Raw genomic sequence first — 20,833 nt, 5'->3', positions numbered from 1 at the left:
TTAAGTGTTTATCTAAAGTTCATTCAAACTTTCTTGATCTAGAAGTTAGACAGGAAACCTAGCAGAGAATTGAAACACACCAGGCTCTGAGGAGAGAGAACTCTAAATGTAGGCAGAAGGGTTGAACTGTGACACTCCGTGGCATTCATACCTCAGAAAGCAGGAGGTTCAATTCTAGGGTTTCTGTGATTTAGAAGCTGCATCAATATTAATGTTTGCCACCACTTCCTGTTGCTCATTGTCCTGGTTGCTTTTGCTGTGTAATAAACTGCCCTAATACGTCATGCTAAAAAATAAATAAATAAAATTAAATAAAGGGAATGTCCTGGCGGTCCAGTGGTTAGAACTCTGTGCTTTCACTGCTGAGGGCCTGGGTTCAATCCCTGGTCAGGGAACTGAAATCCCACAAGCTGTGTGGTGTGGCCAAAAATAAATAAAATTAAATTAAGTTAAATAAAAATAAAATAAAATTTATATGGGAATGCAAACAATTCTCAAAAAGAACAAAACTGAAGGATTTACACTACCCGATTTCAAGGCTTATTATAAGGATACGGTAATCAAGACAGTGTGATATTGGCATAAGGACAGGCATAAATCAGTGGAACAGAATAGAGTCCAGAAATATGCTCACAAGTTCAGTGGGTAAAAGATATTTTCAACCAATCATGATGGAAAAACTGTACATCCCTGTGGAAAAAGAGTGAAACTCAACTCCTTATCTCACATCATAAACAAAAAATTATCTCAAAATGGATCAATGACCTAAATGTAAAAGCTAAAATTATAAAACCTCTAAAAGAAAACTTAGATGAAAATCTTTGTGGCTCAGGGTAACAATGATTTTGTCAAGAGGACACAAATAGCATGAACAAATAGCATGAATCAAATAGCATAAAGAAGAAAAAATTAATAAGTTGAGCTTCATAAAAATAAAAATGTTTTGCTTTTCAAAAGACACAAAGAACAAAAGGCAAACCATTGTATTAATCATGTTTTTTATTTTCTATATTTTATGATGCTTTGATATCTTGGGGGCTTTGCTGGCCAAAAGAGGCTGCCCATACCAGGGCTAGCTAATTCCTAGGGATAGCAAAAAACTTGCCTGTGAGTGTGCCTTTCATATGCAAACAAATGAATCCAAAGACCGTATCTTCAACCACCAACTTTATCAAACTCTCACACATCAAGCCAATATTTCCCCTGCCCTAAATCACTCCCAGGCCACCCTTATAGTCCAGAGTCTACTGAAATTATTCAAACTATCCAATCCTAAACTTGCTGAACTTGCCTACCCTGCATCACCTGTTTCTTCCTGTGAAAACTGTTATAGAGGCTCTGGGCTAAGCTTTCTCCTTTGCTCCTTCTGCCTCCTGATCAACTCTGGTACTTCCCCATGAGGCCCCATGTGGTCCTGTGTGGCACAGCAGGCCCTCCTTCTCTTGCGAATCATAAGTAATAAAACATTTTTCATTGGCATTGACGTCTTCATTTTGTCACTCAGTTATCTCTGTAAATTAAATCCTAGGCACAATCAAAACAACCACAGATGAGTAAAAAATATTTATAATACATGTGTTTGACAAAAAAATTGTATTCAGAATCTATGAAGAACTCTTGAAAGTCAATAATAAAAAGACAACCCAATTTGTAAAATGGGCAAAAGATTTGTACAGATACTTCACAAAAAGTTTATGAATGAACAATAAAGTACATGAAAAGATGCTCAACATCATTAGTCATCAAGAAATGAAAATTAATATTACAAAATGAGATAACACTACCCATTCATTAGAATGGCTAAAATTAAAAAGACGGATAATGCCAAGTGCTGCTGAGGATTTGGAACCACTGGAACTGTTGATTTTATCTGCTGGTAAGCATGTAAAATGGTATGACCACTTTAAAAAACAGTTTGGCACCATCTATAAAATTAACATACACTCACCATATGACCTAGAAATTCCACTTCTAGATTCTCACCCAATAGAAATGAAAACGTATGTCCACAAAGGAATGTTGATAGAAGCTTCATTCATGATAGCCAAAAACTGGACACAAACCAAAGGTCCATCAACAGAATTAATAGGTAAATTGATCTGTTCCTACAATGGAATACTGCTTAGCCATTAAAAACGACTGAACTACCAATTCCTGCAAACAGCAAGGAGAATCTCAACAGCATGATACTAAGTGAAAGGAGCCAGACACAAGAGTACCCCCTACATTTGTCCATTTACATGAATTTCTAGAACAGGCAAAAGTAATTTATAGTTAAAGAAATCCGATCAGTGGTTGCTTTGATGGAGACTAGGAGGAATGAATTATAAAGGGGCACAAGGGAACTTTCTGCAGTGATGGGAATATTCTAAATCTTGACTGGGGTATTACTGACTTGGGTGTGTACATTTGTCAAACCTCCTTGTATTTTATTGCATGTAAATTTTACGTCAATGAAATTGATTTTTAAAATGAGGCAGTTTACTACTTAACTGATATAGAAATGTCTCAAAATATACTAAATGAAAAAAAAACATGTCAAACATTATGTATAGTGCGTCCTTTTTGGTGTGGAAAAAAAATACAAAAGTGACAATGGTTGCTGTCTTGATTGTTTCTGTTTTGTTAGTTTTACAGAATGAGTAGCCGTTTTACAGAAAGAAGAGGACAGTATTGGAGTCATCTTTGACTTCTCCATTTGGAACTAATATTGTCTATTGAGATATAGAAAGCTGGAAAGCTTTTATTCAGAACAAGTAAGTATACTAGAAATCAAATCTGCGTGATTGTAGAGTGTGTTTCCAAATACGGGTGATAGTGAGCAGAAAATCAATTCATGCCTTTCTCTGATCAGTTATATTGATATATGGAATGCCCATCAAATATTTTTCTGTGGTTCTGAGAATTCAGTTATAAACATGGTGGCCCGTGTTAAATGGCAGAACCACAGATAAGCTAGGACTTTCACAGAGAGTGATTGTTTTAAAATATTGGTCCCCTGACATCATGGGAGGCTAGATCCTGGGTTTGAAAGATGGCTTCTGGGAATTTCCTGTTTCCTGGTACATTGCCACACACTTTGAAAGGTTTTGCTATTAGTACTCAGTTCTAAATAATTTGGGACTTATGTGAGATAAAACACATACATTGTCCTAAAACCTCAGGAAAATCTGAAATAATATACAAATTTGGGGGATATTGATTTGCTTAAGGAACATTAAATAAAAGGTACCATGTTCAAGGTCTGGGCTGCATGTTTAACTCTTGCAAGAATGTGATCCTAGATGACTAAGAATATAAGCCCAAACTATCCAATAGGTTTTTTGTTTGTTTGTTTTTGTTTTTTACTATTCCAAACACTTTATTTTTAAAAAATTTTTATTGGAGTGTAACTGATTTGCAATGTCGTGTTGGTTTCTGCTGTACGGCAAGGTAAATCAGTTATACATATACATATATCACCCCAATGTTCACTGCAGCACTATCCAATAATTCTAATGGTAAATGCTTTCTCACAACTTTTTCATCATGGTGAGGTTTTTCATTTTAATCTGTACCAAATTCATTTATTCAACAAATGTTAATTAATTAACCACAGTTCTAGGCCCTGGGGGTATAATATCAAAACAAAGCATGCTTTTTGTTCTCACAGTGCTTACAATATGGTGTATATTTGCGAGTGTAATTCAGGAATGGAGGGTACAGGGAGAAGGTGGAATAAGGGTAAAATAGACAATAAACAATATTTATGTGAAAAATGATAACACAAATAAAATATAAATAATTGGTAGGTGCAAAATGACATCTCATTATGTTAATTGTGTTTTTATTTCTGTGGGTGTTTCCAGAACACATCTCCTATTTGTAACAGTAATTGAATAAAGACGCTATTCTTTCTGATCTCTTTGTCAGTCCTGAAGATGCACTCAGGAAGAATATTACATGATCTATCTTTTTATCAAGTCAGCAATTCAAATCTGAGTCCCTTCAGAAGAAGGAAAGTTCAGCTCTGTTCCACTAGAAATTATCTCCTGTTGGAATTTTCTTATATGCTGAGAATATTGTAATACATTAAGATTTTATTCAAGAATCAAAAGTACATTTATATTTCCTATATTACCTGAAAGCATTTTTCCCCTTAGTGCAATTTGTTGCCCCTAATTTCTTCAATGATATGTCTAATTTTTTTGCCTATTGAACATGAATGTTCTTTTATACAAGCTTGCTTTTCATTAAACTCTCTGGTTTTTATGGTTGAAAAGGAAAAAATATTGGTCTCCTGCCATCACCTACTCGGGCTTACCCTCCTGGTCAGAAAGCAGAGAGATCTGTCAAGATCATTGTGAAGAAACACGGAGTAGATCTAAGTGGCGACCAAAATATAACTCTTTCCGCTTTGATGACTGGGTGTAGACTATGCTATCCAATGTAGTTACTAGTAAGTAGCTATATGTGTCTATTTAATGCAAATTTAAATAAACAAAGACTAAATAAAATTTAAAATTCAGTCGCACAGTAATTTAAATAAACAAAAACTAAATAAAATGTAAAATTCAGTCTCACAGTCACGCTAGCCACATTTCAAGTGCTCAATAGCCACACGTGACTAATGGCTCCACTACTGGACAGAGCAAATATAGAACATGTTTATCATCTCAGAAAATTCTACTGTACAGCACTAGTCTAAACAGAGATATTCTGCTAAGAATGAATACTGGATGAATGAATAAGCAGCATGGTTTTCACTTAACTACTTGATAAGAGAGGAGTATGGTAGTCCACACTCAGGGAGATACCATGGCTAGTAATAAGAACATCTTACAGTTACATAGCAGCACACTTTTCAAATTTTAAAATATTTTTATGTCTGTGCCTTATGTGACTTTATTCAGTCTTTTTCATGAGCCTTTTAAAGAATTAAAGTATCAATATCTTAATTTTACAGCTGAAGAAATGTCACCTCCAAAAGGCTAGTCCTGTGATCTTGCGGTGGTCTCTAGGCCTTTCTAAGTGACTAGAATCAGACTTAGAGGTTGTCTCCATAGGGAGGATGTAGAAGCCTAGAAAACAGATGAGACCCCAGAGGGCGAGAGAGAGACTTGCTGACCGGCCACGTAGACAGGGATGTGGTAACATTCCAGCTGAGGTTAGCAGTAGAGATCTGCATGGGACAGAGAGAAAGGGGACCTGGGGTACGATCCTGGGGGTCTGAGTGCCTGACGGTGTAATTCAGACCAGAGATGCCTCAGGGTCTTCGGGAGGAGGTATCCACTTGGATGAGTCAAGAAAGATTTGAAAACCAGGAGCAGCCTAGCCCAAGAGGAAAAGTAGTGCAGACAGTGTCTGAGAGTACAACACCAGGGAGGCACTTCTCCGAGCTGGCATGGACTGCCTGGGAGAGTTAGAGCTTGGCAAGGCAGACACAGAAACGAGACAGCTTCTTCAGGGAACCTCACTGTGAGAGGTGAGAGAGCTTAAACTGAATACAGACGACTATTTTGCAGTGATACTCTTCAGAAAATACCAAATTCTATGGGAGATAAAATGTGCTACTCCTTTGAGTGTTGACAGCAGAATAATGGCTAAAAATAGTAGCTAACATTTATTGAGCTATTACTTTGTATGAAATACTATACACGAGTTCTCATTACAACTTCATAAGTAAAATACTGTTCTCAACTCCATTGTACAGACAAGGAACCAGTGGTGTACTACAGCTGGTTCTTACTGTTTTGTGAGAACTCACTGTTAATTTTTATGATTTTTGTTAGCCAGTTGACATACATTGTTAGCTTGAATTTGGCCTCAGTGGGAATATTTATAACATGCAGATTGGTACGTGTTATGAATTCAGGCCTTTACCCCCAGAGAGGCAGTGTGTTCAACATTTATCAGCACAGCATTGAAATAGGCTCAAAGAGGTTTAGCAACTTGCCAAGGTTACACAGATGGTAATGGCAGATCGTACGCCAGTCTCCCTACTTGAAAGCGCATCGTGTTACCCCTATTACCTTAGTGGGGATGCTTTTATATCAAGGACAAGATTGCTCACTTTACTTTGTTATCAAAGAAAAAACGTCTTGCTCACCAAGGACTCTGGGGTCAGGAATGAGAGTCTTTACAGCTTTTCTTGAGGGCCTGGAATTCAAGCATTTGGCATCTCCATAACTCAAGATAGGTCCAAAGGGGAAAAAAAAAAAGCATGAACCTAATGCCCTGGCAACATAATGCTGATATGCACATTTTGTATAAATGAATAAATATGTATATTTCTCCCCCATCCCCTCAGTGGATTTCATAAAGGAGAACAGTCAAATTCTCATTCAAAGGATGGGAATGACTGTTATAAAGCAAATTTTGGATGAGCTATTTGTATGGAATGTTCTGAATGACAATGAAGTAAACATCATTTGCTGTGAGAAGGTCGAGCAGGATGCTGCGAGAGGGATCATTCACATGATTTTGAAGAAGGGTTCAGAAGCCTGTAACCTGTTCCTTAAATCCCTTGAAAAGTGGAACTATCCTCTGTTTCAGGACTTGCATGGACTTAGTAAGTATTAGTTTTCTTTTAGCTGTTCTACAAATAGAATAAATCATGAAGAAGATCCATAATCCCCATGACAGAACCTCTGCTCTCCTCCCTCCAATGCTCTCATATCACTGGGCATTGGGCTTTGGTTATGTTGAGGAAAAGCTCAGACACTCTCAGGAAAACAAAACAAAACAAAAAACTCCCACTAGGTCACTTGATGGTGAAGCCAAATAAGTAACTCCAGGGTAAGGGAATAAATGATTTAGCACAGGCTGACTTCAGAATCAAACTGGACAGTGAAGGCACTTAAGAAGCCAAGGCAGTAGGCAGTAGTAGTTGTCAACATTCCTTAGTCTGATGAGGACCATCTGTGGACAAGTGGCCCCCAGACTACCTACTCTGTAATCCAAGCACCATGGTAAAGAGAGCCTGACTGACTAAAGAAGCATGATTCTGCTTTTCATGAAATATTAATTTAGTTTTTCTTTCTTTAAATTAGTCAATTCTTTCCTGACAGATTTTAATCAAGGTTAAGGCTTGATTGGCTGAAAGTTACCCCTGACCATCATTCTCAACCATATCCCCACTATTCTCATGCACTTTCCTTAACCCAAACTCTGGCTCCTCTCCTTTCCAATCAGCTGCTACAAAATTTGGTGGTGGAAAGGAAGAAACACAAGGCAAAAGGGCAAGTAGGGTAAAGGGTAACAGGGAAAAGCAGGAGCAAATATTTGGAACCCTTTCTGCCAGCTCAGAACTGGGGAAGGAAAAGAAAGTCACCAAGGGAAGATTCTCAGCCTCACTCCTCCTTCCTCCTCCTGAACTCTAGGTTCTGGGGAGACACAGAATTGGATCCTCTTCAATTTCACCTCTTCTCTAACAGGTCTTTTTTATCAGATGTCAGAAGAAGACTTAGATGGTTTGGCTCAGGATTTAAAGGACTTATACCATACCCCATCTTTTCTGAACTACTATCCACTGGGTGAAGATATTGACATTATTTTTAATTTGAAAAGCACCTTCACAGAACCGGTTCTATGGAGGAAAGACCAACACCATCACCGTCTGGAGCAGCTGACCCTGAGTGGCCTGCTGGACACTCTTCAGAGCCCCTGCATCATCGAAGGGGAACCGGGCAAAGGGAAGTCCACTTTGCTGCAGCGAATTGCCATGCTCTGGGCCTCTGGAGAGTGCCAGGCTCTGACCAAGTTCAAATTAGTTTTATTTCTCCGTCTGAGCAGGGCCCAGGGTGGACTCTTGAAAACCCTGTGTGACCAACTCTTGGATATACCTGACACAATCAGGAAGCAGACTTTCATGGCCATGCTACTGAAGCTACGGCAGAGGGTTCTTTTTCTCCTTGATGGCTACAATGAATTCAAGGCCCAGAACTGCCCAGAAATCGAAGCCCTAATAAAGGAAAACCACCGCTTCAAGAATATGGTCATCGTCACCACCACCACGGAGTGCCTGAGGTACATCAGGCAGTTTGGTGCGCTGATTGCTGAGGTGGGGGACATGACCGAGGACAGTGCCCAGGCTCTCATCCGGGAAGTGCTGATAAAGGAGCTCGCTGAAGGCTTGTTGCTCCAAATTCAGAAATCCAGGTGCTTGAGGAATCTGATGAAGACCCCTCTCTTTGTGGTCATCACTTGTGCAATCCAGATGGGGAAAAGTGAGTTCCACTCTAACACACAAACCACACTGTTCTGTGCTTTCTACGATCTGCTAGTAAATAAAAACAAGCACAAACGTAAAGGGGTGGCTCCAAGTGAGGTCACTCGGAGCCTGGACCACTGTGGAGACCTAGCTCTGGAGGGCGTGTTCTCCCACAGGTTTGATTTTGAACCGGATGACTTGTCCAGTGTGAACGAGGATGTTCTGCTGACAACGGGACTCCTCTGTAAATACACAGCTCAACGGTTCAAGCCGAAGTATAAGTTCTTTCATAAATCATTCCAGGAGTACACAGCAGGACGCAGACTCAGCAGTTTATTGACGTCTGAAGAGCCAGCAGAGGTGACCAAGGGGAATGGTCACTTGCAGAAAATGGTTTCCATTTCAGACATTACATCCAAGTACAGCAACCTGCTCCTGTATACGTGTGGGTCATCTGCCGAAGCCACCCGGACTGTTCTGAAACACCTGGCATCAGTGTATCAACATGGCAGCCTCGGTGGGCTTTTAGTCACCAAGAGGCCTCTCTGGAGGCAGGAATCTATGCAAAATGTGAAAAGCACCACTGTGCAAGAAATTCTGAAAGCCATAAACATCAACTCCTTTACAGAGTGTGGCATCAATTTATTCTGTGAGAGTATATCCACATCAAACCTGAGAGAAGAATTTGAAGCTTTCTTTCATGGTAAAAGCCTACATATCAACTCAGAGAACATCCCTGATTACTTATTTGACTTCTTTGAAAACTTGCCTAATTGTGCAAGTGCTCTGGACTTTGTTAAACTAGACCTGTACGGGGGAGCTGTGGCTTCTCAGGATAAGACCACAGAAGACGCAAGCAGGGTCCACATTCAAGAGTCCTCAGGAACCTACATTCCCAGCAGGGCTGTGTCTTTGTTCTTCAACTGGAAGCAGGAATTCAAGACATTGGAGGTTACACTCCGGGATTTCTGCAAGTTGAATAAGCAAGATATCACATACCTAGGGAAAATATTCAGCTCTGCTAAAAGCCTCAGGTTGTACATTAAGAGATGTGCCGGCATGGCTGGAAGCCTCAGTTCGGTCCTCAGCACCTTTAAGGACATTCACTCCATCATAGTGGAAGCCAGTCCCCTCACCTTAGAAGACGAGCGGCATATCACATCTGTGACAAACCTGCACACCTTAAGTATTCACAACCTAGAGACTCAACAGCTACCAGGTATTGTAAACATTAGCAGTTTAAGCTATAATTAAACCCGGCTAGTTACTGTGGAAATATTAGATATTATTTGTTTTTCTTGAAATTTTCTAATAGTTTCTACTAGTGTCAGGACTTGGAAGGGAAGTGGAAGGGCTTGGGAGAGACTTCCATGTCAGGGGAAGGCTGTCAGATTGGGAGGCCCTAGGAAGGATTCCCAGAGCTGAATCTCTGTAGTCTGACTGAATAGCTATGTGGTATATATATGGTAAAGTGTGTGTTTGTATGTTTGTCTGTGTTTGTATACAGTAGGTTAAGCTTGTCTTCTGTGAACCCTCCCTCTTGTCAGCATCTCTGTCTTAACCCAACATTCACTGCTTTCCTGCCAAGTAGCACCCCTCCTTCTTTGAAGTCTGGGAGGAAATCCCACCATAAACTAATCACCTGCAGAAGCTGGTGGCTAACTGTGTCACTAGATTCTCATCTAGGAAATTGCAGCACATCCAGCCCCAGCCCCACCCCAAATATCATTCATTTTGAAGGAAGATTTTGGGAACAGTTTTTGTCGAACATGAAGAAATTCCAGACTTCAGACACATACATGTGGGGTCAATCTTTCTGGGTAAAGGGGAGTTTTCCCCAGATTCACAATAACACTAAAGGTGAGTGTCTCCCTTACCTGTGTAGTCCAGCCACACCTGTGTAGATCAGTCCTGTTGCCCAGAGCAGGGGCTGCTGAGTTCTGTGAAGCTATGGGCCGGCAGGAGCCTTGTTCTATGTGACTGTAATCTGATATTCATTTTCATCCACAAGTGGCTTCCCATTAGGCTCTGCCTCACTTGTCACCCTGTAGAGGACATTTTCTATCATTTTAAGAATCTAGAACCTTTTGTACAGATAAGCTTTGCAACCTCCTACTCAATGCAGGAAGACCTTCTATAAGATTCTGGATAGTCACTCAGACTTTATTAGACTGCGTTCTGTGTTAGGAGGCTTTACCATCTTCTCTTGATGGCCATTTGTTTGTGCTGATATTGCAAACCGGTCACTTACATGCTGAATTTGACCTACATATAATTAAAAATTTTCTTTTTAATGTTTGCCAATATTTTGTTCTTAATATTTTAAATTTATTTTTTGAGTAATATATTTACATGGTCCAATTTATAAAGCAATCTATGATGAAAAGTCTCCTTCTGTTCTCTGTCCCCTAGCTATGACTCTTCTCCCTAAAGGAGATGCCACCATTTTGAAATTGGGAAATATCATGTGAAAATACAGGTTTCTCATTCCTCTTGAAAATTATAGATTTGACAACTGCAGTTGGTAACAACTGGCTAGAGCTTCATGATCTACTCCTACACTCTTTGGAAAGACACATAATCTCCAGTTGGGCACAAAGCCCATCTGTTCTACTTCTTATAATAACATCATCTCCCTGGCCCTCTTTGACATTTGAGTTTGCAATCAGCACTTATTTTTTCTTATAGCTAGAATCTAGTCACTACTGAAAGACATGTCGGTTATTTCCAGTTTGGGCAATTATAGATAGAACTACTATAAACATTCTTATGAAAGTTTTTAATGTGAAAATAAGTTTTCAATTTACTTGGGTAAATATGTAGGATTAGCGTTGCTGAGCCATATGACAAGTGCTTGTTTAACTTTTTAGGAAACTTCCAAACTATTTTCCACTTTGTACATTTTACATTTTCAGTAGCAATACATGAGAATTTTAGTTGCTCTGCATTCTCACTTAATGCTAAGCATTTGTATTATTTCTGTTTTTCTTTTTGTCATTTTACAATAAGAAAAAAAAAACCAGACAATACCAAGTGCTGATGAGGATGTGGAGCAACTGGAACTCTGTGTATGGTGTTATATCATCAGAGTTGGCTAATAAAAGTTGAAAATTCTTCATGTGCTTGTTTGCAACTTAGTGAAATGTCTCTTCAAGTTTTTACCCAGTTTTTAAAAAGTATTTATTTATATTTTTATTTTGGCTGTGCCAGGTCTTAGTTGCAGCACGTGAGATCTTCGTTGTGGCATGTGGGATCTTTAGTTGTGGCATGCAGGCTCTTAGTTGCAGCATGCAGACTTCTTAGTTGTGGCTTGTGGACTCTTAGTTGTGGCATGCATGCAGGATCTAGTTCCCTGACCAGGGATCGAACCTGGGCCCCCTGCATTGGGAGCATGGAGTCTTACCCACTGGACCAACAGGGAAGTTCCTACCCATTTTTAATTGGGTCAATTTGTTTTCTTAATGTTGAGTTTTACATGTTTTTTTAAAAATATATTCATGATACAAGTCCTTTGTGAGATAAGTGATTTGAAAATATTTTCTCCCAATCTGTAGCTAGTCTTTTCATTCTTTAACAGTGTCTTTCATAGAACAAAAGTTTTACATTTTGTTGCTGTCCATTTTTTTTCTTTATAAATCATGCTTTTGGTGTCATGTCTAAGAACTCTTCGCATAACCCCAGGTCATGATGATTTTTTTCCTATATTTTCTTTTAAAGTTTTATGTTTTACATTTAGATCTATGATCCATTTTGAGTTAACATTTGTGTAAGGTGTGAAGTTTAGATCAAGGTTCATTTTTCTTCCCTATGGATATCCAGTTGTTCTGTTTATTGAAATGACTATTCTTTCATGTTTGAATAGCCTTTATATCTTTGCCCAAATTTTTTGGCTATAGTTGTATGGGTGTATTTCTGGATACTATTTTCCATTGATCTTTCATTTGTCAATACCCTTGTCTATCCCTTGCAAATACTACATTGTCTTAGTAACTTTTACTTTATAGTAAGTCATAAAATTGGGTAGTGTTATTTCTCCAACTTTCTTCTTCTTTTTCAATATAATTTTAAAATATTCTAGTTCCTTTGTCCTTCCATATAAATTTTAGAATCACATTTTTTTTTTGTTTTTTTTTTTTTTGGCTGCATCGCACGGCCTGTGGGATCTTAGTTCCCCAACCAGGGATTGAACCTGAGCCCTTAGCAGTGAAATCACAGAGTCCTAACCATTGGACTGCCAGGAAATTCCCAAGAATCACATTGTTTATATCGTCAAAAACTCTTCTTGGGATCTTGGTTGGAATTACGTTAAATCTATAGAACAATTTAGGGAGAATTGACATTGTTATTATGTTGAATCTATGACCATGGTTTCTCTTTCCATTTGTTTAGATTTTCCTTGATTTCTTTTTTCACCATTTTGTACTTTTCATCATGTTGATTGTGTATATGTTTTTTAGATTTATACCTGTTTCATTCATTTGGTAATTTAAAAAATGGTAATTTAAAAATGGTAATTTAAAAAAATTTGGTTACCAATTATTTATTGCTACTACAGAAATACAGTTGATTTTTGTGTGTTGATCTTGTACTCTATACCTTTGATAAACTTATTTCATGTCCCTTCCAAAAAGATTATTTTCATTTCTTCCTTTCCAATTTTGTATTCCTTTTATTTATTCATTTTTTAAAATAAATTTATTTCGTTATCTTTGGCTGCGTTGGGTCTTTGTTGCTGCGTGCGGGCTTTCTCTAGTTGCAGCGAGCAGGAGCTACTGTTGGTTGTGGTGTGCAGACTTCTCATTGCGATGGCTTCTCTTGTTGCAGAGCACAGGTTCTAGGTGCACAGGCGGGCTCTAGAGTGCAGGCTCAGTAGTTGTGGTGCACAGGTTTAGTTGCTCTGCAGCATGTGGGATCTTCCCAGACCAGGGATCGAACCCATGTCCCCTGCATTGGCAGGCAGATTCTTAACCACTGCGCCACCAGGGAAGTCCCTGTATTCCTTTTATTTCATTTTCTTGCCTTACTGCACTGATTATGACTTGCAGTATAGTGTTGAAAAGGAGAGGTGAAAGTGAACATCCTCCCTTGTTCCTGATCCTAGGGAGTAAGCATTCAGACTTTCACCATGAAGTGTGATGCTAACTGTAGTTTTTTTGAAGGTGCCTTTTATCAGGTTGGGGAAGTTTCCTTCTATTCCTAGGTTGCTGAGGATTTTTATCATGAATGGTTATTGGATTGTATCAACAATTTTTGCTGTATCAATTTATATGATCATGTAGTTTTTCTTCCTTAGACTGTTAATATAGTGAAGTACATGGATTGATTTCCAAATATCAAAACAGTCCTGCATTCCCTGTATGAAGCTCACTTGGTGGTAGTATAATATTCTTTTTATATATGGCTGGACTCCTTGGTAATATTTTGTTGAGGATTTCATAAGTGATATTGGTTTGAAGTTTTCTTTTGTTTTATTCCCTTAGTCTGGGTTTCAGATTGGTTAATGGTAGTGTCATAAAATGAATTGGGAAGTGTTGTCTGTATTTCTGTTTCCTGGAAATGATTGTGTAGAATTGGTGTTATTTCTTCTTTGAAAGTTTGGTAGAATTTTCAAGTCAAATTATCTGTCCCTGCAACTTTCTTTTTTGGAAAATTTTAAACTACAAATTCAATGTCCTTAGTTATACAGGACTATTCAGATTACTTATGTAATGTTGGGTAAATTTTACTTTTTGTGCCTTTCAAGAAATTGTGCAATTTTGTCTATGTTGTCAAATTTATGCATGTAGATTTGTTCATATTATTCTCTATCCTTTTAACATCTGTGATTTCTGTAATGATATCTTCCCTTTCATTTCTGATATTGGTAATTTGTTATTCCTCATTTTTTGTCAGTCTTGCTAGAAATTTATCAATTTTATTGATCTTTTTAAAGATATAACTTTTAATTTCCATTGATTTTTCCCTATTGTTTCTGTTTGTGATTTGTGATTGATTTCTGCCCTTATCTTTATTATTTTATTGCTTTGTCTTGCATTGGGTTTATTTTGCTCTTTTCTCTCTAGTTTCTGAAGTAGTAAGCTTAGGTTGTTGATTTGAAAACTTTCCTTATTTCTAATATAAGCATTCAATGCTCTAAACCTCCCTTTAAGTAACTGTTAACTGGAGATTTTGATATATTTTAATTTCTGTATTTTTCAAAATATTATCTAATTTTCCTTGAGACTTCCTGTTTGATCCATGCTTGTTTAGAAGTGCGTTGTTTAACATCCAACTGTTTGGAGATTTCCCAGTTATCTTTCTGTTATTGTTTTCCATTGTAATTCCATTATATTTTTAAAACATGTTTTTAGCTAAGGAAGATCTCCATCTCTCACCAAAAAAATATATTTTTGTGTCAATTTCATGAGCATTTCTTGCCCATAGTGACAACTAAAATCTTTTGATTGGTAATAGAAATATAGTAAATGACAGCTGAACATAGTCCAATCCCTTTTCTTTGGCAGGTGGTCTGACTGACAGCTTAGGTAATTTGAAGAACCTTATGACGCTCATACTGGATAATATTAAGTTGAATGAAGAAGATGCTATAAAACTAGGTCAGATTTTTGTTTTCTCTAATATATTTACTAATACAAGTTTGATAATAAGAACAGCTAAGATGCTTTAACACTGGCTGTGTCTATACAAGGCAAGGATGCCTTTATGTACTTGGTGACTTAATGCATTTCCTTTCCTTTTTTTTTGCAGCTGAAGGTCTGACAAATCTGAAAAAGATGTGTTTACTTCGTTTGACCCACTTGTCTGATATAGGGGAGGGAATGGATTACATAGTCAAGTCTCTGTCAGCTGAACCCTGTGACCTTAAAGAAATCCAATTAGTCTCCTGCTGCCTGTCAGGAAATGCTGTGAAAACCCTAGGTAACTGCTGCCTGCATTATGAAAATAGTGTAAGAAAACACGCAATATTTTCATACTAAGGCATGCTAAGTCTCTCAAATGGAAATTTAATTTTTAGGGAAACTGGAAAAGATAATAAAGACTTCTAGGTAATATCTAACTTGTTTTTAATGACCTTCTTCATGACTGGAATGAAAATTTATTATGGATAAATAATAGGAGAGAATTTCAGGATAATTGAAGATGTTGTCATTTTAAGAAAAGGTAAAGAGGAAGAAAATAAGAAATAGGTGCTTGAAGCTTGGCACATATTCTGTTATATAATAACTGCTTAATAAAGATTTGAATGAATGGATAAAGAAGTGATTGAGAAGCAGAGAGAGAAGGATTTCCTTAAATGTTTTCAGGCTTTCCAAAGCTTACCTATTGCCCTGTAAAGAAGGAGTTAATGTGCATCAATATGAGTTGAGTCTTTTGAGTTCTTAAAGTGTGCATATACCAAGTATGGAGAAACCTTGCATATTTAAGGATAAACTAGATATGTTCGATTCAGATTATTTTTTAATTTAGATTTTGGTAAAAAAGATGGTCTAGTCTTTTAAAAACAGAATACACAACTGCTAGGAGTCTGTAAAGTTTCCTAAGGAAACTATTTATATGCCAACATAAACCAAAAGCTAGAGAAACCCAGGATTAGAAAAGGCCAGATAAACAACGGAAAGCATGAGAATGATGACCATACTACTTTACTTCTCTACTTGCTCTGCAGCGAGAAAGGCTTAGAACTTAAAATAGCAGCTGTACCCTTTTTAAGAGGAGTTCTGCAGGTTTTTTATTTTAAACCAAATCCCAGAAGATATTTTATTATAAGAAAAAGGGTCATATGATTGCTTAAAATTAATAATAGTGGGCTTCCCTGGTGGCGCAGTGGTTGAGAGTCTGCCTGCCGATGCAGGGGACACGGGCTCGTGCCCCGGTCTGGGAAGATCCCACATGCCGCAGAGCAGCTGGACCCATGAGCCATGGCCGCTGAGCCTGCGCGTCCGGAGCCTGTGCTCCACAACGGGAGAAGCCACAACAGTGAGAGGCCCACGTACCACAAAATAAATAAATAAATAAATAATAGCTAATATTATAACAAGAGTATATATTCATTAAAAAATTGACTATTTTTTAAAGGAGATTTTTCTCATTATTCTTGATAGGAAAAACTTCAACTAGATTAAACAACCATGATAAATATCTGAAATGAAAAGAATTAAGCAGTGATCAGCTAGAGTGATAGCATTTTATGATTAATGTTTACATGTAATATAGTTTTCCAAATTTTAACCTCAGTATATTCATGTCTTTGTCATTAAAATACATGTCTTGTAGATGGAGTTGGGTTTTGCTTTAAAAAAAAAAATCTAGTCTTATTAATCTCTTTAACTGGAGTGTTTAATCCATTTACATTTAATGTAATTATTTATAGGACTAGATTTCCATCAGTCATTTTGCTATTTGTTTTCTATTTTTCTCATCTGTCTTTTTTTTTTTTTTTTTGCAGTACGCGGGCCTCTCACTGTTGTGGCCTCTCCCGTTGTGGAGCACAGGCTCCGGACGCGCAGGCTCAGCGGCCATGGCTCATGGGCCTAGCCGCTCCGTGGCATGTGGGATCTTCCCGGACCGGGGCACGAACCCGTGTCCCCTGCATCGGCAGGTGGACTCTCAACCACTGTGCCACCAGGGAAGCCCCTCATCTGTCTTTTTTTAATTTCTAAGTTTTTATTATTAGTATCACCACTATGACATTAACAAAATCATCTAAACTGAGTACACAAAGAACATCTCATCTCATCTGGTTTTTGTTCCTTTGTTTTTCCTTCATGATAGGGCATTTTAGAATTGTAAGCACCCTCACAGTTTATTTAGTTCACCTTCCTTATTCTAAAGATGAAGACACTGAGGCTTAGAGAAATGGAGTGACTTTACTAAAGTGACATAAAAACTATATTCCCGGATGCTTTAGGCTTTTTGTGAACTCAATTTTTTTAGTCAGAACTTAGAACAAGGAAATATCTGTGCACTAGTCACAGTCGTGGCAATTGGGGGTTAAACCTATCCAGATACTTTTTGAAATAAATTAATTAATCAAGTCAAATAATGGTTTGTATACTATCAACAAAGAAAACAAGGACTCAGAATTCTTCTAAGGATTTTTAAAAATGCATTTATAGTTCCCTGAAAGTCTTGTTGTTTTGGATTAAAAATTTTTTTTTGCAGCTCAGAATCTTCACAACTTGGCCAAACTGAGCATTCTTGATTTATCTGAAAATCATCTGGAAAAGGATGGAAATGAAGCTCTTCATGAACTAAGTAAGAATGACAATTTAGGGACTTCCCTGGTAGTCCAGTGGCTAAAACTCTGCACTTGCACTGCAGGGGGCGGTGCAGATTCAATTCCTGGTCAGGGAACTAAGATACCACATGCAGCACTGTGTGGCCAAAAAAAAAAAAAAAAAAAAAACAAAACGAATTGACAACTTAGCCAAAATCAAATACTCAAATAGTCATCATTATCAGGTACTCAAATAGTCTTTTATCCACATATGCCTTACTAGATGGACCTTAAGTAAGTCATTTAGCCCTTCCTTAAACTGCCCTTGAGGAATACAGGCCCATGGTTTTTGAGTTACCAGTTTTCCCATACTCACTGCACCTGAGACTCCCACCTGCTTGTCTCCTTCTAGTGAGCTAGTGTCTGAGAGTGATATTCAAGACATATCTGCTTAAGTTACTGATAAGATTTTTTTTTAATTAATTTATTTTTGGCTGTGTTGGGTCTTCGTTGCTGTGCGTGGGCTTTCTCTAGCTGCAGCGAGTGGGGGCCACGCTTTGTTGTGGTGTGCGGGCTTCTCACTGCAGTGGCTTTTCTTGTTGCGGAGCACAGGCTTCAGTAGTTGTAGCACGTGGGCTCAGCAGTTGTGGTTCACGAGCTCTAGAGCATAGGCTCAGTAGTTGTGGAGCACAGGCCCAGCTGCTCCACGGCATGTGGGATCCTCCCGGACCAGGGCTTGAACCTGCGTCCCCTGCACCAGCAGGAGGATTCTTAACCACTGCTCCACCAAGGGAAGTCCCAGTGATAAGATTTTTAAGGTGTGATAATGCTACTGTGATTATGTTAGAATTAAAAAACCTGATACTTAACTGTCTGAGATTTGCTTCAAAATAATATAGAAGGGAAGGAATTTGATGACGATGAAGCAAGGTTGTCCATGATTCAGAGTTTGTTGAAAGTTGGCTTATTAGTACATATAATTTCATTATACTGTTCTGTATGTTTGTATATTCTTGAACACTTCCCGTAAAAATATTAACAAAAATCCCAAGTAGATCCTTATTGCACATTGAGCAGCCTGCAGAGATAAAAATCATTCCTTCTCCCACATCAATTTTGAGATGGATCCAATTCCTGAACTGCTCTCTGGTTCTTCAAGTTGACAGGCTGCACATCTTGGAACAGCTAAATGTGCTGATGCTGCCCTGGTGCAGTGATGAACGAGTCAGCTTGGACAGGCTGCTGGAGCAACTGAAGGGGGCCCCACAGCTCATCAAGCTTGGGCTGAGAAACTGGAGACTCACAGATGCAGAGGTTAGAATTCTAGGTAGGTATACGCACGGAACCAAGGGAAAAGAAGTTAGCCCTCACAAAGTTCTTCAGTTGGCTTGCTCTATTTAGTTAGTTAGCATCTTTATTTATTTATTTGCCTCCTCTTTTTTATATAAATATATTGAAAGAGGGTTCATACATGTTAAGGAGTAAAATGATTGAAAACACTGGCCTGCCTTCAGGTTTTTAAGCATTTCACCTAACAATGTTAAAAGGAAAAACATTCACGTTATCTGACAAGGTGTATTGTGTTAGGAATTGCTCTTCTAGTCTTAACTGTCTGAAATTCAGCAATGCCCTTCCAATCTTGGGAAATATTTTTACGTCACTTGTTGGGTATTCAAAACATGTAAAGGTAAGTGCAACTTTATGTAAATGGGGTCATGGAATATCTTTAAGTAGCTGTGATATAATCCAGGAACAAACAGAGATACATAAATGACTGAAGACAATAGTTTCAGGCAGTTGATGAACGGTCTGAACGCTCTCTGTATTAGTTATCAATGTCTGTGTAAGATTACCCCAAAACTTAGTGGCTTAAAACAACTATAAACATTATCTCACGTTTTGGTGGGTCAGGAATTTGGAAGCAGCTTAGCTGGGTGGTTCTGGCTTAGGCTGTCATGACTGGGACTGCTGGAGACCTGCTTCCAAGGTGGCTCCTCATTTGGTTGGCAGGTTAATGCTGGCTGTTGGCTGGAGGCCTTAGTTTCTCATGCCTGGACCTCTCCATAGACTGCTTGCATGTCCTCATAACATGGCAGCTCACTTCCTCCAGAGCAAGAAATCCAAGGGAGAACCAATTAGAAGTTGCAGTATCTTTTATGACCTAGCCTTGGAAGACCATTTCTGGTCACCACTGCTGTGTCTTATGGGTTACCCAGGTCAGCCCAATCCACTGTGGGAGGGGACAACACAGAGGAGTGCATACTAGGAGATGAGAATTATTGGAGCCAACTTGAAGGCAGACTACCATATTACCTGAGGCAAAGGACTAGTGAAAACAGCCTTGACTGCCTTCATTTCTCTCATGCATTTTCTAGAATATATTTGTAGTATATATAACATAAAACTTACCATTTTAACCATTTTTAAGTCTACAGTTTTGTGGCATTCACATTCTTATGCAACCACCATCACCAACCATCTCCAGAACTTTTTCATTCTCCCTGGCTGAAACTCTACCCATTAAAGACTAACACCCCTCTTAAAAACGTTCTCTCTTAGAGATACGTATGTCTTTAAGTCCTTACGCTGTCCAAAGGGGTTTTTTTTAACATCTTTATTGGAGTATAATTGCTTTACAATGGTGTATTAGTTTCTGCTTTATAACAAAGTGAATCAGCTATACATACACACATATTCCCATATCTCCTTCTTGTGTCTCCCTCCCACCCTCCCTATCCCACCCCTCTAGGTGGTCACAAAGCACTGAGCTGATCTCCCTGTGTTATGCAGCTTCTTCCCACTTGCTACCCATTTTACATTTGGTAGTGTATATATGTCCATGCCACTCTCTCACTTTGTCCCAGCTTACCCCTTCCCCCTCCCCGGGTCCTCTGGTCCATTCTCTATGTCTGCGTCTTTATTCCTCTCCTGCCCACAGGTTCTTTGGAACCCTTTTTTTTTTTTTTTTTTAGATTCCATATATATATGCTAGCATACAGTATCTGATTTCTCTTTCTGACTTACTTCACTCTGTATGACAGTCTCTAGGTCCATCAACCTCACTACAAATAACTCAATTTTGCTTCCTTTTATGGCTGAGTAATATTCCATTGTATATATGTGCCACATTTCCTTTATGCATTCATCTGTCCATGGACACTTAGGTTGCTTCCATGTCCTGGCTATTGTAAATAGGGCTGCAATGAACATTGTGGTACATGACTCTTTTTGAATTACGGTTTTATCAGGGGATATGCCCAGTAGCAGGATTGCGGTTGTATGGTAGTTCTATTTTTAATTTTTTAAGGAAACTCCATACTGTTCTCCATAGTGGCTGTATCAATTTACATTCCCACCCACAGTGCAAGAGGGTTTCCTTTTCTCCACACCCTCTCCAGCATTTATTGTTTCTAGATATTTTGATG

At 38.4% G+C, this 20,833-nt stretch overlaps 1 protein-coding gene across 1 annotated transcript in view; it reads left to right on the top strand.

The window, feature by feature from the left end:
* Nucleotides 1-5,240: 5,240 nt before the first annotated feature.
* The window catches only part of NLRC4 (NLR family CARD domain containing 4), a gene marked incomplete at both ends in the record, with an annotated part of 31,261 nt that continues 15,668 nt past the window's right edge, over nucleotides 5,241-20,833 (top strand). Inside the window, 7 exons of the mRNA XM_082672740.1 lie at nucleotides 5,241-5,400; nucleotides 6,290-6,550; nucleotides 7,416-9,410; nucleotides 14,695-14,787; nucleotides 14,939-15,109; nucleotides 17,354-17,446; nucleotides 18,568-18,735. Of these exons, the coding sequence (XP_082528866.1) occupies nucleotides 5,241-5,400; nucleotides 6,290-6,550; nucleotides 7,416-9,410; nucleotides 14,695-14,787; nucleotides 14,939-15,109; nucleotides 17,354-17,446; nucleotides 18,568-18,735 (2,941 nt within the window). The remainder of the gene's footprint in view (nucleotides 5,401-6,289; nucleotides 6,551-7,415; nucleotides 9,411-14,694; nucleotides 14,788-14,938; nucleotides 15,110-17,353; nucleotides 17,447-18,567; nucleotides 18,736-20,833) is intronic.

The sequence above is a fragment of the Grampus griseus genome, assembly GCF_964374135.1.
Source record: "Grampus griseus genome assembly, chromosome: 15".
Classification (NCBI taxonomy): domain Eukaryota; kingdom Metazoa; phylum Chordata; class Mammalia; order Artiodactyla; family Delphinidae; genus Grampus; species Grampus griseus.
This window is presented reverse-complemented; position numbering and strand designations above follow the sequence as displayed.